This window comes from Zootoca vivipara, chromosome 12, assembly GCF_965207765.1.
Source record: "Zootoca vivipara chromosome 12, rZooViv2.hap1.1, whole genome shotgun sequence".
Lineage (NCBI taxonomy): Eukaryota > Metazoa > Chordata > Lepidosauria > Squamata > Lacertidae > Zootoca > Zootoca vivipara.
Genome location: NC_142595.1, coordinates 10,619,612 through 10,632,234, shown reverse-complemented (window position 1 = coordinate 10,632,234; position 12,623 = coordinate 10,619,612). Strand labels below are relative to the sequence as shown.

Sequence of the window (12,623 nt, the reverse complement as noted above, 5' to 3'; positions counted from 1 at the left end):
ATAAACAGCAGTAAAAATGAAAGCAGGCACTAAACCCCAATAAAAAACCCCCAAAGAGGTCAGCCACAAAAGAATCCTCAACCTGGCAGGCCAAATGGTATTAAAATTAACTCATAGCACACTGTGGTGACCCACGAACATATTAAGCTGTAAACAAAGCCCTCCTGAAGCCCAGGCAAGGTACTTAACTCTGCAGCTTCTCCTCCGCTTAATGGAGATTATTGAGTTGGCTGAACATTACACCTCAAGAATCCTCCTTCAAAATCTCGCGCTTGAAGATATGTGGGCATGAAAGAGGCGACTGCTAAGTTCTTTACTGTGGCTAACTCTTCCCTTCCCTTCCCTTCCCTGCCATCCCATCGGCATCCCAGTCACCTTTGGGCAGTTTGCAGATCCAGTCCAGTTGAGCGTCGCACTGAAGAGGCATCCACTGCAAGGATGCCAAGTCCAGCGCCACACAATTCCGGATGTCCTCGTCGTCATGATTGCTGCGGTCAAAGTTATGGTAGGAGAACTGAAGGCCAAAGAAAGATGGGGGGGGCAAGTTAATCCCTGAATGTCCTGCTTAGGCAACTGAAGCCTTAGGTCACTGGCTCATCCAACTCAGTTGAGCGCAGTGACATGAATGCTTTCCTCTCTCCCCCCACCAGAAGGAATCCCCACTCCCCACTGTGCTCTGCGTGATCTCAAAGGCATTTTCCTCTACCTCGGCAACAAGCAAGCATCGAGAGAGGTCTGGGTTTCTTATGGTGGCTCCTTAACAGAAGAAGCCTTAGTACAATAGTAAAAAGAGAGCCATGATTTTACAGGTTACAGGTAGGTAGCCGTGTTGGTCTGGGTCGAAGTAAAATAAAAAAATTCCTTCAGTAGCACCTTAAAGACCAACTAAGTTTTTATTTTGATATGAGCTTTCGTGTGCATGCACACTTCTTCAGATACAGTGAAATAGAAGTCCCCAGGCACTTATGTAGCACTCTACATAAGTGCCTGGGGACTTCTATTTCACTGTATCTGAAGAAGTGTGCATGCACACGAAAGCTCATACCAAAATAAAAACTTAGTTGGTCTTTAAGGTGCTACTGAAGGTATTTTCATGATTTTACAGCAAGCCATCTGACAAAGTAACTCTGTTGGGGGTTTTTTTAACGTTGGGAGTTTGCATTTATTTGCCTCTCTAATGAATTCCGTATCGACAAAATATCAACAAAGACAGAGCAAACAGAAAAGAATCTCTGAAATAAAGAAGAGGTGACAATTTTAAGATATCAAAGAATAGGCATCAGTTCAGATACAGTTCTGACAAAATAACTCTTGGGACTTTTTGTCAGATTCCTATTTCTCCATCAATACACAAATTCTGGTCCTCTTTTCCCTCTAAATCAGGGGTCCCCGGACTTACCCGCCTTCGGGCCGGTGCCCGCCGCGCCGATCGCGCAGTGGGCCGGAGGGTGGGGGAGTGCGCGCCAGTGCGCATGCGCACACCCATTTACTGGCGCGGTGGCGCGCTTCCAGGCCGGAAAATCGCCGACAATTGTTTGTGCGCATGCGTATGGCCTCCCCCGACCCGGAAGTGCACCTCCCCTGACCCAGAAGTGCACCGGAAATGACCTCTTCTGGGTCGGTAGAGGCCCATACGCATGCGCAGAAACGATTTTCAGCATTTTTTCCCCGATCTGGAAGCGCGCTGCAAGAGCGGGCAGTGGCAGCGGGCGGCGGGGGTCGTCGCGGGCCGGATTGGGAGGCCAATTGGGCCGCATCCGGCCCGGGGGCCGTAGTCTGGGGACCCCTGCTCTAAATAACAGCAGAGGCATTCTATTTTACTTACTTATCTCCCAACAGGAGTACTTTGTTAAAACACACACACACATACAAACATGCAAATCTCTGTTCCCAGTGCCTTTTGAATAGGTTGAGCTGCTAACATATCACTCACCCCAAGACCATCACTCCATCGCCAGCTCCTCTCAAGTCCAGGGTCCCGGCGATTCAAGCCGATCCAAAACCAATAATGTTCATGGATTTCAGGTTCTGATGCCCTGGAAGGCACCCGAAAAGAAGATGGGTCAGGTAGGGGGTTCAATTCTTCCATGAATGTAACTGTGTGAAGACGTGATGTTCGACTAAAGCTCCCAAGGTTTGACCCTCCACCCACCCGCCACCCCATTTGGCTCAACTGATTCAAGCTGCTTATCAGCCCAAGCAGTATGGCCAGTTGTCACGGATGATGGGAGTTGTAGTCCAGCAACACCCGGGAGGCACCAACTTCCCCCTCCATTTTGTAGCCATGGTGACTGGAGAAGAGCAGCATCTCACGGCTGTGACAGGCCAAGCTAAGTAACTGCGAAGGTTTCAGAATCAAAATGCACAGAGCACCATCTAGGCCAGGCACCCCCAAACTGCGGCCCTCCAGATGTTTTGGCCTACAACTCCCATGATCCCCAGCTAACAGGACCAGTGGTCGGGGAAGATGGGAATTGTAGTCCAAAACATCTGGAGGACCGAAGTTTGGGGATGCCTGGTCTAGGCCCTGTTCAGCTTGCCTCCCCCTGAAAAAAATATCAAGGACTGCTGATTAACCATGAGGGGGTTATTTTTTATTTGCAAAACCTGAACCCATCATTTCCACTTCCCCCTTTTAGTAAATAGCCACGCTTCTTCTCAGTTCAGCAGATCCCTCTCACTCTTTCCCTATCTGCACCCATTCACAACCACCAGATAAAAACATTATGATTGTTCACAAGCTTCAAGAGGAAACAGAACCTCTGAACTTTTTGTTTCAGCTTCCATCTTCCTTTTTTTTTAAAAAAAGGTGGGGTTTTAAATGTGGGTTTCAACTGTATCGTTTTGAGATAACAATGCCTAAGCATCAAAGCAAAGGACGGGGCGGATGGCTGTCTATCTGTCTATATAAAACGTAATCACACTGTAGGCATGTAAACCAAAAGTGCACTTACATACCAAGGAACATTCAAGTGTGCCTGAGTACACATTGATCTATTTGCCAGCTATGGTTTTCCCAGTAGTGATGTATGGAAGTGAGAGCTGGACCATAAAGAAGGCTGATCGCCGAAGAATTGATGCTTTTGAATTATAGTGCTGGAGGAGACTCTTGAGAGTCCCATGGACTGCAAGAAGATCAAACCTATCCATTCTGAAGGAAATCAGCCCTGAGTGCTCACTGGAAGGACAGATCGTGAAGCTGAGGCTCCAATACTTTGGCCACCTCATGAGAAGAGAAGAATCCTTGGAAAAGACCTGGATGTTGGGAAAGATTGAGGGCACCAGGAGAAGGGGACGACAGAGGACGAGATGGACCAAACTGCGGGAGGCAGTGGAAGACAGGAGTGCCTGGTGTGCTATGGTCCATGGGGTCATGAAGAGTCGGACACGACTAAACGACTAAACAACAACAACAAACAACAACACCCAGAAGCATACATCTCCTGCTTCTGTAACTCAATCCTCACCCAAATATCTTGTTGAGTGTGCTGGCTATAAAATGTTCCTCCTCGTAAGTGCCAATGCTCAAGAGTTGTGCTTTCCGATCGTTGCAGAACAAATGGGCCATGATCCAGTTTTTCTTCTCCTGCAGTTTGTCGTAGGTGAACACCTGCCCAAGAAAAAAGGTAGCCGTTTCACAACTCGAGCATTACAAGCCCAAACTGCCGTGACAAATGTTAAATCCAAAACCAATTTGAGCTAATACGATTCACTTTCCATTAAAAGTTTTGGGCATGAACTGGCTGGCTGGCTGCCTCCCCTCGTTTTGTACATACCTTGTAGCAATGCCTCAACTTGGGGCTGGTGACCCATCCCGCTGGACAAGTTCCCGTGAGGCTCGGGGTGGGATGAGGTGAAGGAAGCTCAGGGTTCACGGGAGTTCCCAAGTTCTGCCTGCAGATGTATTTGGCCTTGAAACTGGTGCAGTTCTTCACTTCCCATAGTCCCATGGCACTCCCCGTGGCCAAGGCAACACAGCCGCCTTTGTTATAACCTGAAAGGCTCATGGGAAGGGGGAAATAGGCCAGGAAAAAAATTTAAGCCGAAGGAAACGGTTTCCATCTGGCTTGGCAAAATCATGCAATAACCACTAAACTATATAATGGCTGCACACATCGTGGTAAGCTATAAACCATAGTTTACTGTACATGAACAAATCACACCCCCTTTGCTTCTCCCCACGAATGGGTGGAGGAAACCAGTCACAATCCCTAATTTAACCTCATACCTGAACCAGGAACTATGGTTTGTTTAGCTCCAAACAAACCGCAACAAACCAAGGTTTCTTCTTGACTTACGGATTATTGTTTCTCTCTTTATCTTCTTTTCTATTTTTATTTATTTCTCTCTTTTTCTTTCTTCATTGCTTTCTTTCCTCCCCCCCCCCTTTACGTTTTTATTGTTGTTAGATCAAAGTCTTAGTTTGGACAAAAAAAAAGGAAAAGGTATTTCATATTAAGTTTTGTATTTTTCTCTACAAACCCTAATAAAATTTATTCAAAAATGAAAAAGAAAGCGCAGACAATTCAGACAGTCAAGCCAAATTTGTTTCATACTGTGGGGGAAGGCAAAATAAAACTTCTTTTTTAAAATAAAAAAGGGGGGATGCATAACCCACTGTGATTGCAGGGAAGACTTCTTTCTGGTTCTGATATCAGGACACATACTAAACCACTTAAAAGATGTAAACAAACTCTAGGTGTACACACACACACACACACACAGAGAGAGAGAGAGAGAGAGAGAGAGAGAGAGAGAGAAATCTATTACCGGGCTGGTTGCGATTCCAGTGGGTGTAGGTGACTTCATCCCCGCTCAGCCAATGAAAGGAGCCCGTTTCATTTATGTCCTGTAGAGCTGTCCAGAAATATTCGTCCTCCCAGCCATAAATTAGGCTGCTCACATAGGCCTGTTCAAACCTTGGCCAGGGAGACAAAGAAATGAGTCAGTCACTTCCTCACCAAATCCACCAATCCATGATCTTTCCTCCAGAGGTTGACGGTCAAATAATAATAATAATAATAATAATAATAATAATAATAATAATAATAATAATTAATAATAATAATAATAATAATAATAATAATTTATTTATTCCCCAGCCACTCTGGGCGTCTCCCTACAGAACACTAAAACCAGAATAAAACATCAAATAAAATTTCCCTAAACAGGGCTGCCTTCAGATGTCTTCTAAATGTCAGGTAGTTGTTTATCTCTTTGACATCTGATGGGAGGGTGTTCCACAGGGCGGGTGCCTCTACCAAGAAGGCCTGGTTCCCTGTAACCTCACTTCTCGCAGTGAGGGAACCGCCAGAAGGCCCTTGGAGCTGGACCTCAGTGTCCGGGCTGAGCGATGGGGTGGAGACGCTCCTTCGGGTATACTGGGCCAAGGCCGTTTAAGGTCTTTAAACCTCAGCACCAACACTTGAATTGTGCTCGAAAAGGTAATGGGAGCCAATGTAGGTCTTTCAGGACCGGTGTAATATGGTCTTGGTGGCCACTCCTAGTCACCAGTCTACCGTAGCAACCTGTTGCTTTTTGCCATGTGGCAGCCAGGCAGAACCAGCTCCAAAGATAAACAAGAGGTTAAGTGCTTGGCCTAGCCCATGGGTAGGCAAACTAAGTCCCAGGGGCCGGATCCGGACCAACTGCCTTCTAAATCTGGCCAGCGGACGGTCCGGGAATCAGCGTGTTTTTATATGAGTAGAATGTGTGCTTTTATTTAAAATGTATCTCTGGGTTATTTGTGGGGCATAGGAATTCGTTCATTCCTGCCCCCCAACAAAAAAACTATACCGGTAGTCCGGGCCCCCACAAGGTCTGAGGGACAGTGGACCGGCCCCCTGCTGAAAAAGTTTGCTGACCCCTGGCCTAGCCTTTCCCTCTATGTGTTTGCAGCAGAATATCTGAAAACCCATTCCAATTTCTTTTCTTCTTTTTCTTTCTAAAAAGACATTTGTTGTATAAAAACTCCATACGGCTTACAACAGAAGACACACCTGTTGGTGATGGTGACCAGAGTAGACGAATAATCTGTGCACACCTTCCGAGCCTCACTGTATGTCACATGGTCGTCTCCCAGCCAATAGCAAGATGGAGTTTGCCATTTCCAACCCTGGGGAAAACGTGACAGAAAACGTCGACGAAATGTATAAATCTAAATCAAATAAGTGTTGGAAATGTAAAGAGAAAGAAGGTTCTTTCTATCATATGTGTCTTGTAGTAAGGTTAAGGCTTACTGGGAAATGATATAAAATGAATTGAAAAGGATGTTTAAAATAACCTTTGTATATAAAAAACAAAATACCAGAAGCTTTTCTCTTGGGAATTATAGGGACAGAACTACCTAAACTGTATAGAAATTTATTTATGTATGTGACTACAGAGGCAAGAATGTTACTTGCCCCCAAATGGAAAGAAGCAAAAGACTCGGCAAAGGAAGAATGGATACAAAAACTTATGGAATATGCAGAAATGGCGAAACTTACCGGGAGAATAAGAAATCAAGACAATAAACTTTTTATAAAAGAATGGAGATGGTTTATTGAATATTTACAGATGAATTGTAGTCGAAACAAAATAAAAAAAATCATTCCAGTAGCACCTTAGAGACCAACTAAGTTTGTCATTGATATGAGCTTTCGTGTGCATGCACACTTCTTCAGATAGCACACGAAAGCTCATACCAATGACAAACTAAGTTGGTCTCTAAGGTGCTACTGGAAGGAATTTTTTTATTTTGTTTCGACTATGCCAGACCAACACGGCTACCTACCTATAACTAGATAAATTGTAAACAGATAAGAACATTGGCAGGATTATTGCAATAACCTGCAGTTTATAAGAGTATATATATTTTAAGTAGATGAATAAATGAGCAAATTAAGTTAATTTGGATATGCAGAAGATATTAAAAATAAATTTAAGGAACCACAGAAAGAGGGGGAAGGAAGTCAAGTCCTGAAATGTTTAAACGATTGTAAAATTAGTGAAATGTATAAATCTGAAAAGCTAAAATAAAATAAAATAGAGAATTGCAAAGAGTAAGCCAATTTCTAGCACAGTACTTTTAATCTGACCAAAGTGTTACTTTGCTTTGCTAGGTGGTTATAGCATGATACAACAAGAGCTGTTTTAGGCTGTGCAGGACTATCAGGCCAGGAAATCAGCATCAGGCAATATCAGGGAGGGCGGGATTGAAATGGCAGTGGCCAGTATGCTTCAAAACACCCACAACAGCTGTCATTGTGGGCCCCATGGGGCGTCTTAATTTTTTTGTCACTCCTTCCCAGTGCTCTGCTTGAGTGCTGAGAAGGAGAGAAAACTTACCATCCTCCCATTCTGGGGTGTTTGTGTGTGTGTGTGTGGGGGGGGATCACACTCTTGCTGTTGTGAGCATTTTTAGTATATATTGGTGATGCAGCAAATGTCATTCAATATTTTCCCCAAATTTAGATGAAACTAGAGAGAATTCTGTCCTCAGGCAGAATAACTGTACAGTGGTACCTCTACTTACGAATAACTCTACTTACGAATGTTTCTACTTACGAATGGAGCTCCGTCCGCCATCTTGGATGTGGTTTAGATAGGATTTTTTCTACTTACGAATTTTTAGATAGGGTTGCTTCGACTTACAATTTTTTTCTCCCAGTGCATTCCTATGGGATTCGACTTACAATTTTTTCCGACTTACGAATGTGCGTTCGGAACGCATTAAATTCGTAAGTAGAGGTACCACTATAGTTCCAATCTTTGTTCATTCTCATGATCCCTTATTCCAGAAGGACACCTAAGTCAAATGGCTTGATAGTTCGCCTCTGAAGATAACCTTATCTCCACACCAAGGGAAAGCTGCTGTTGAGTCAAGATGGCAGCGTGAGAGTCCTCAAGGGCGCTGAGTGTAAAAATAGAATTGCGAATTCCAACACACCCTGGCCTGATCCCATTTCCCAGACTGATGTGCAGATCAAAATTTAATTACTCTTCATATTTCATGCACATCCAAATTTTGCTATGTAGCTCTCAGCTCAAAAGCCATTCCAAAATATGATGAAAAAAATCATAGGGCAGCATAAAATATGTTTAGAAATGCATAAATGCTTTAAAAAAAGGTTTATGTAAATATGATTTTCGTATGGATTTTTCTATATAAAAAAAGTAAACTCACAGATCGATGTAGAATTGGGACAGACCCAACATATGAAAGATCATATGTGAAAATGAGAAAGATTTGGGCATTCCATCCCACCTTACTTGTGACATGGCCTCACTGAACAAATTTATCAAACCAACATTACCCCTGAATGATGTGCCGACATTGCAAATTGGAAAGGAGTCACATACTTTCTATGCAGAGTCGTAGCTTGGTTTTTGAACAGCTTAGTTCTCAAATGTTTTGGCTCCCAAATGCCGCAAACCCGGAAGTGACTGCTCCGGTTTGTGAACATTTTTTGGAACCCGAACGTTTGACGGGGCTTCTGTGGCTTCCGATTGGCTGCAGGAGCTTCCTGCATCCAATCAGAAGCTGTGCTTTGGTTTCCGAATGTTTTGAAAGTCTGACTGACTTCCGGAACAGATTCCGTTAGACTTCCAAGGTACAACTGTATTTCTGTTCCCTCCTTGCTTAGACCCATCCACATGATCATTTGAACCTGTGTTCGAAACAGTGCTTTGTTAAGCCCACCATCCAAGCTTAGCAAGGCAAGCCACTTGCCATCTACTGCTGTGAGCTGAGTGTGGGCCAGCTTTTGGCAGACCATCCCAACGACTGCTTTTTAAAGGGAAAAGAAGTATTATCCGTTGAAGCTTAGCTCAGCACATTGCTAATGGTGGCTGCATGCTTGTGGTGGTGGAGATGAAATTCAATGCAGTTTAATTAAGAGACCACAACTACCAAGTATGCAAACCTAAGCTCTCAACAAAGGAGGGCAGGCATTTGTTAAAATCACTGTTTATGTTACCATCCCAAGAGAAAATATCAAATAGTCACACCGTATAGCAAAAGCACCTTTGGCTGCAGTCCTAAGCACGCTGACCTCTTACTGTAAAAATAATAATAATAATATTCACATCCACCCCACTCTTTTCAAAACAGAAACCGGAGCATCTTACAAACCAGGATAAAAATTACAGCAATAAAAGCACAACAAACAATGAAAACAAAGAACCCCAATGTAGTGGAAATAAGAAACTGTTCTTTATTAAAAACATTAAAAACAGGGCATCACAGGAGAGCATAAAATCCTCAACACTGAAATGTATATATAAATTTAGTAAATAAATAAAATAACTGGAGTGGGCCTTTTCTGTAGTGGCTCCAGGAAGGTTTGCCTGGTGCCTTCATTTTATATTTTTCAACCAGGCCTTTGGCTGATTAATAGTCTACGGCCTTTTAAATGTTTCTGTGGGAAGGTGGGGGGGGGTTATCGTTTTGTTCTTTTGGTTTAATTATTTACTTGTGTTTTATCTTTTGATGAAGGGTGGCAAACAAACAAACAAACACACACTGAGGTCTAGCTCCGAGAGCCTTCTGGCGGTTCCCTCACTGCGAGAAGTGAGGTTACAGGGAACCAGGCGGAGGGCCTTCTCGGTAGCGGTGCCTGCCCTGTGGAACGCCCTCCCAACAGATGTCAAGGCAATAAGCAACTATCTTACTTTTAAAAGACATCTGAAGACAGCCCTGTTTAGGGAAGTTTTTTTAATGTTTAATGCTGTATTGTGTTTTTAATATTTGGTTGAAAGCCGCCCAGAGTGCCTGGGGAAGCCCAGCCAGATGGGCAGGGTATAAATAATAAATTTTATTATTATTATTATTATAAACAAACAAATGTGGAAGAAGGGCAACCAAGGCAGTGAATTCCTCTCCCATCCCTGACTGTCATGCAGGATGCGCTTTCTGAGAAATGGGCTAGATGGCTTCACAGTCCCTTCCCATCCCACCCACAGTAGACCCACTGAATTTAAAGTGTGCAAGTTAGGCATGTCCATTAACTTCAATGGGACTGCTTGGAGCAGACTTAGCACTGGATGCAACCCTTTGGATTTCTGCAGCATCCTTTTTACAGGAAAGAAAGGAAGTGACTACTTGTGTGGACCTGGCCTGTGGGTCATGGGTTTCCCAATAACGGGTTTCCATTATCGGTGTCTGCCCTCTCCACTTAGCCTGGCTCTCGCTTAGTTTTCAAGGCCACAGCACAAGGAGAGGAAGTTGCAGAGTTTAGAAAGGAGGAAGAAAAACACATCAAAGCTGCTTGGAAGGCAGCGAAATCCCCCCCACCCTAACCCAAACTACCAGTGCCCAGAAGGGTCTAAGAAGGGAAAGCGAACTCTCTTCCTTCGGCAAGAGAAAAAAGGGAAAAGGGAAGAAGTTCAAACCCCACCGCAGAGTGCTTTCATAGCTCTGGTTTGTTGATGTTGGAGCCTCTCCTAAGCTGGGAGCACAATAGGAGCCGTTCATGCCAAGGCAGCTCAAATTGGTCAGGCAGATGGAGGGGGAATCGTTCAGAGATCCGAAAAAGCTCCTTTTGAAGGCAACCACAGGGCTCGCCACTACCAACATGCAGCGTGGGAGAAGCCTTCGTAAGGAGGCAGCAAGCAAGCCACAAGAGGAGGAGGAGGAGGAGGGCTAAAAGGAGAAGGGCTCAAATGAGCAAGGAAGAAGACCCAGGGCAAGAAGGAAAGAAACAGGAGAGCAGTTAGGACGCCTTAGCTAGGGAGACATCTGGACCATGCACAGACCTATCCAGTCACAAGGGACCCAGAGGGTCACCTAACCCCAAGGATTTTTCAGCCAGCGATGCTTCACAGCACATCGGGTGGTACGAGTACCACAGCTGAAAAACAACGGCTATGAGATCCCCAGCTCCCATCATCCCCAGCTAGCACAGCCAATGGCCGGGGATAATGGGAGTTGTAGTCCAACAACATCTAGAGGGCACAACATCAGCTATCCCCAATCTCAACACAGATATCCCAACAGCCTCCCTGGGCTGATTCTGCAGCCCAAGGATGAGAACCATCTCCCTCTTCTTGTTCAGAGGAAGATTCTCTCCCTTGCACACTCTTCCGCTTCACCTTTATGGACCATTTCTCAACCCATAATGACAAGAGGGAGGGAGGGATGGAGGGAGGAAAGATGTAGGCGGAAGTGCATGCAACAAGAGAATTCTCTTCCTTGCAATGTCTTTTCTACTGCAGCTTCCAATCGTTTCTTTAAGCTCTTTGAAGGAAGAGATTCCATAGCTTCCAAATCATCTTACTCTAGCGGAAAACTCCTGCTCATATATTCAACAACTGGCTGCAGATTTAGAAAGGGAACTCTACTTAATGGGGGGTTAGGAGCTGGTCTTCTGGGCTCAGCCTATGGCTGGATCCTCCTAGTTATGAAGGAAACCAGTTGGGAGAATACAGAACCAAATATCAGCATGTTGTGGTTTTTAAAAAAGTCATGCTGGAAAAGAACAGGGATATATGGGAAGGAGAGAGGGAGGAGGAAGAGACCTGCTGGACGCCAGCCTTCATCCAAGTTCGCAATGCTGCCTGCGAGGAATGCATCCGCTAGACAGCTCCGGCAGATGGGCTCACCTCTTGCCAAAAACACCATCTTGGTTGCTTTAGGACAAAAGATAGGGGGTGCTGGAGCTTTTGTTGAGCTCTGCGGGGCAGCAACCAGATTGGGAGCCTCTGACAGCTGGAGGAAACATCTGGAATGATGACAACGGGGAGGGAAAGAAGGGAGACAAGGAAAAGAGAAGTCCAGAAGTTATCTCCCGCTTCGACTACTACGTGGGGCTACCATTGAGGGTGACCCGGAAACTACAACTAATCCAGAATGTGGCAGCTAGACTGGTGACTGGGAGTGGCCGCCGAGACCACATAACACCAGTCTTGAAAGACCTACATTGGCTCCCAGTACGTTTCCGAGCACAATTCATAGTGTTGGTGCTGAGCTTTAAAGCCCTAAACGACCTCGGCCCAGTATACCTGAAGGAGCGTCTCCACCCCCATCGTTCTGCCCAGACACTGAGGTCCAGCTCTGAGGGTCTTCTGGTGGTTCCCTCGCTGCAAGATGTGAGGTTACAGGAAACCAGGCAGAGGGCCTTCTCGGTAGTGGCGCCCGCCCTGTGGAATGCCCTCCCATCAGATGTCAAAGAGATAAACAACTATCTGACATTTAGAAGACATCTGAAGGCAACCCTGTTTAGGGAAGTTTTTAATGACTGATGTTTTAATGTATTTTTAATCTCTTGTTGGAAGCCGCCCAGAGTGGCTGGGGACACCCAGCCAGATGGGCGGGGTACAGGTAATAAATTATTATCCAGTGGCTTGCACTTTTTCTCTTTTTACTCTTGTCTGCTAAAACTGCCTCAGTGTGTTAGTAATTCAGCCATTCACTTAGAGTTAAAAATCACATCTCTAGAAAACACTCTTGGGAGGCGTATTCTAGGCTATTGGCTGACTCTGTGGCACAGGCTTCCGAATCTCTATTTGATTCAATGTCTCTGGCGAGACGATTTTCCTAGTCCTTGGGCAAAAATGATCCATACTAAAATTGTGTCCTATGGACTGTCCCCATCGGACTTGTTGAAATTAGACCTTGTCACAGCTAAAAGAACTCTCAAGCC

The 12,623-nt window shown here is 44.9% G+C and overlaps 1 protein-coding gene across 1 annotated transcript in view; it reads right to left on the bottom strand.

Annotated features, from left to right (window-relative positions):
- Positions 1-12,623, bottom strand: part of MRC2 (mannose receptor C-type 2) — a 67,587-nt gene that overhangs the window by 22,372 nt on the left and 32,592 nt on the right. Inside the window, exons 10-15 of the mRNA XM_035136405.3 lie at positions 6,000-6,115; positions 4,771-4,919; positions 3,777-3,994; positions 3,468-3,610; positions 1,934-2,036; positions 376-514 (exon numbers count right to left, since the gene is read on the bottom strand). Of these exons, the coding sequence (XP_034992296.2) occupies positions 376-514; positions 1,934-2,036; positions 3,468-3,610; positions 3,777-3,994; positions 4,771-4,919; positions 6,000-6,115 (868 nt within the window). The remainder of the gene's footprint in view (positions 1-375; positions 515-1,933; positions 2,037-3,467; positions 3,611-3,776; positions 3,995-4,770; positions 4,920-5,999; positions 6,116-12,623) is intronic.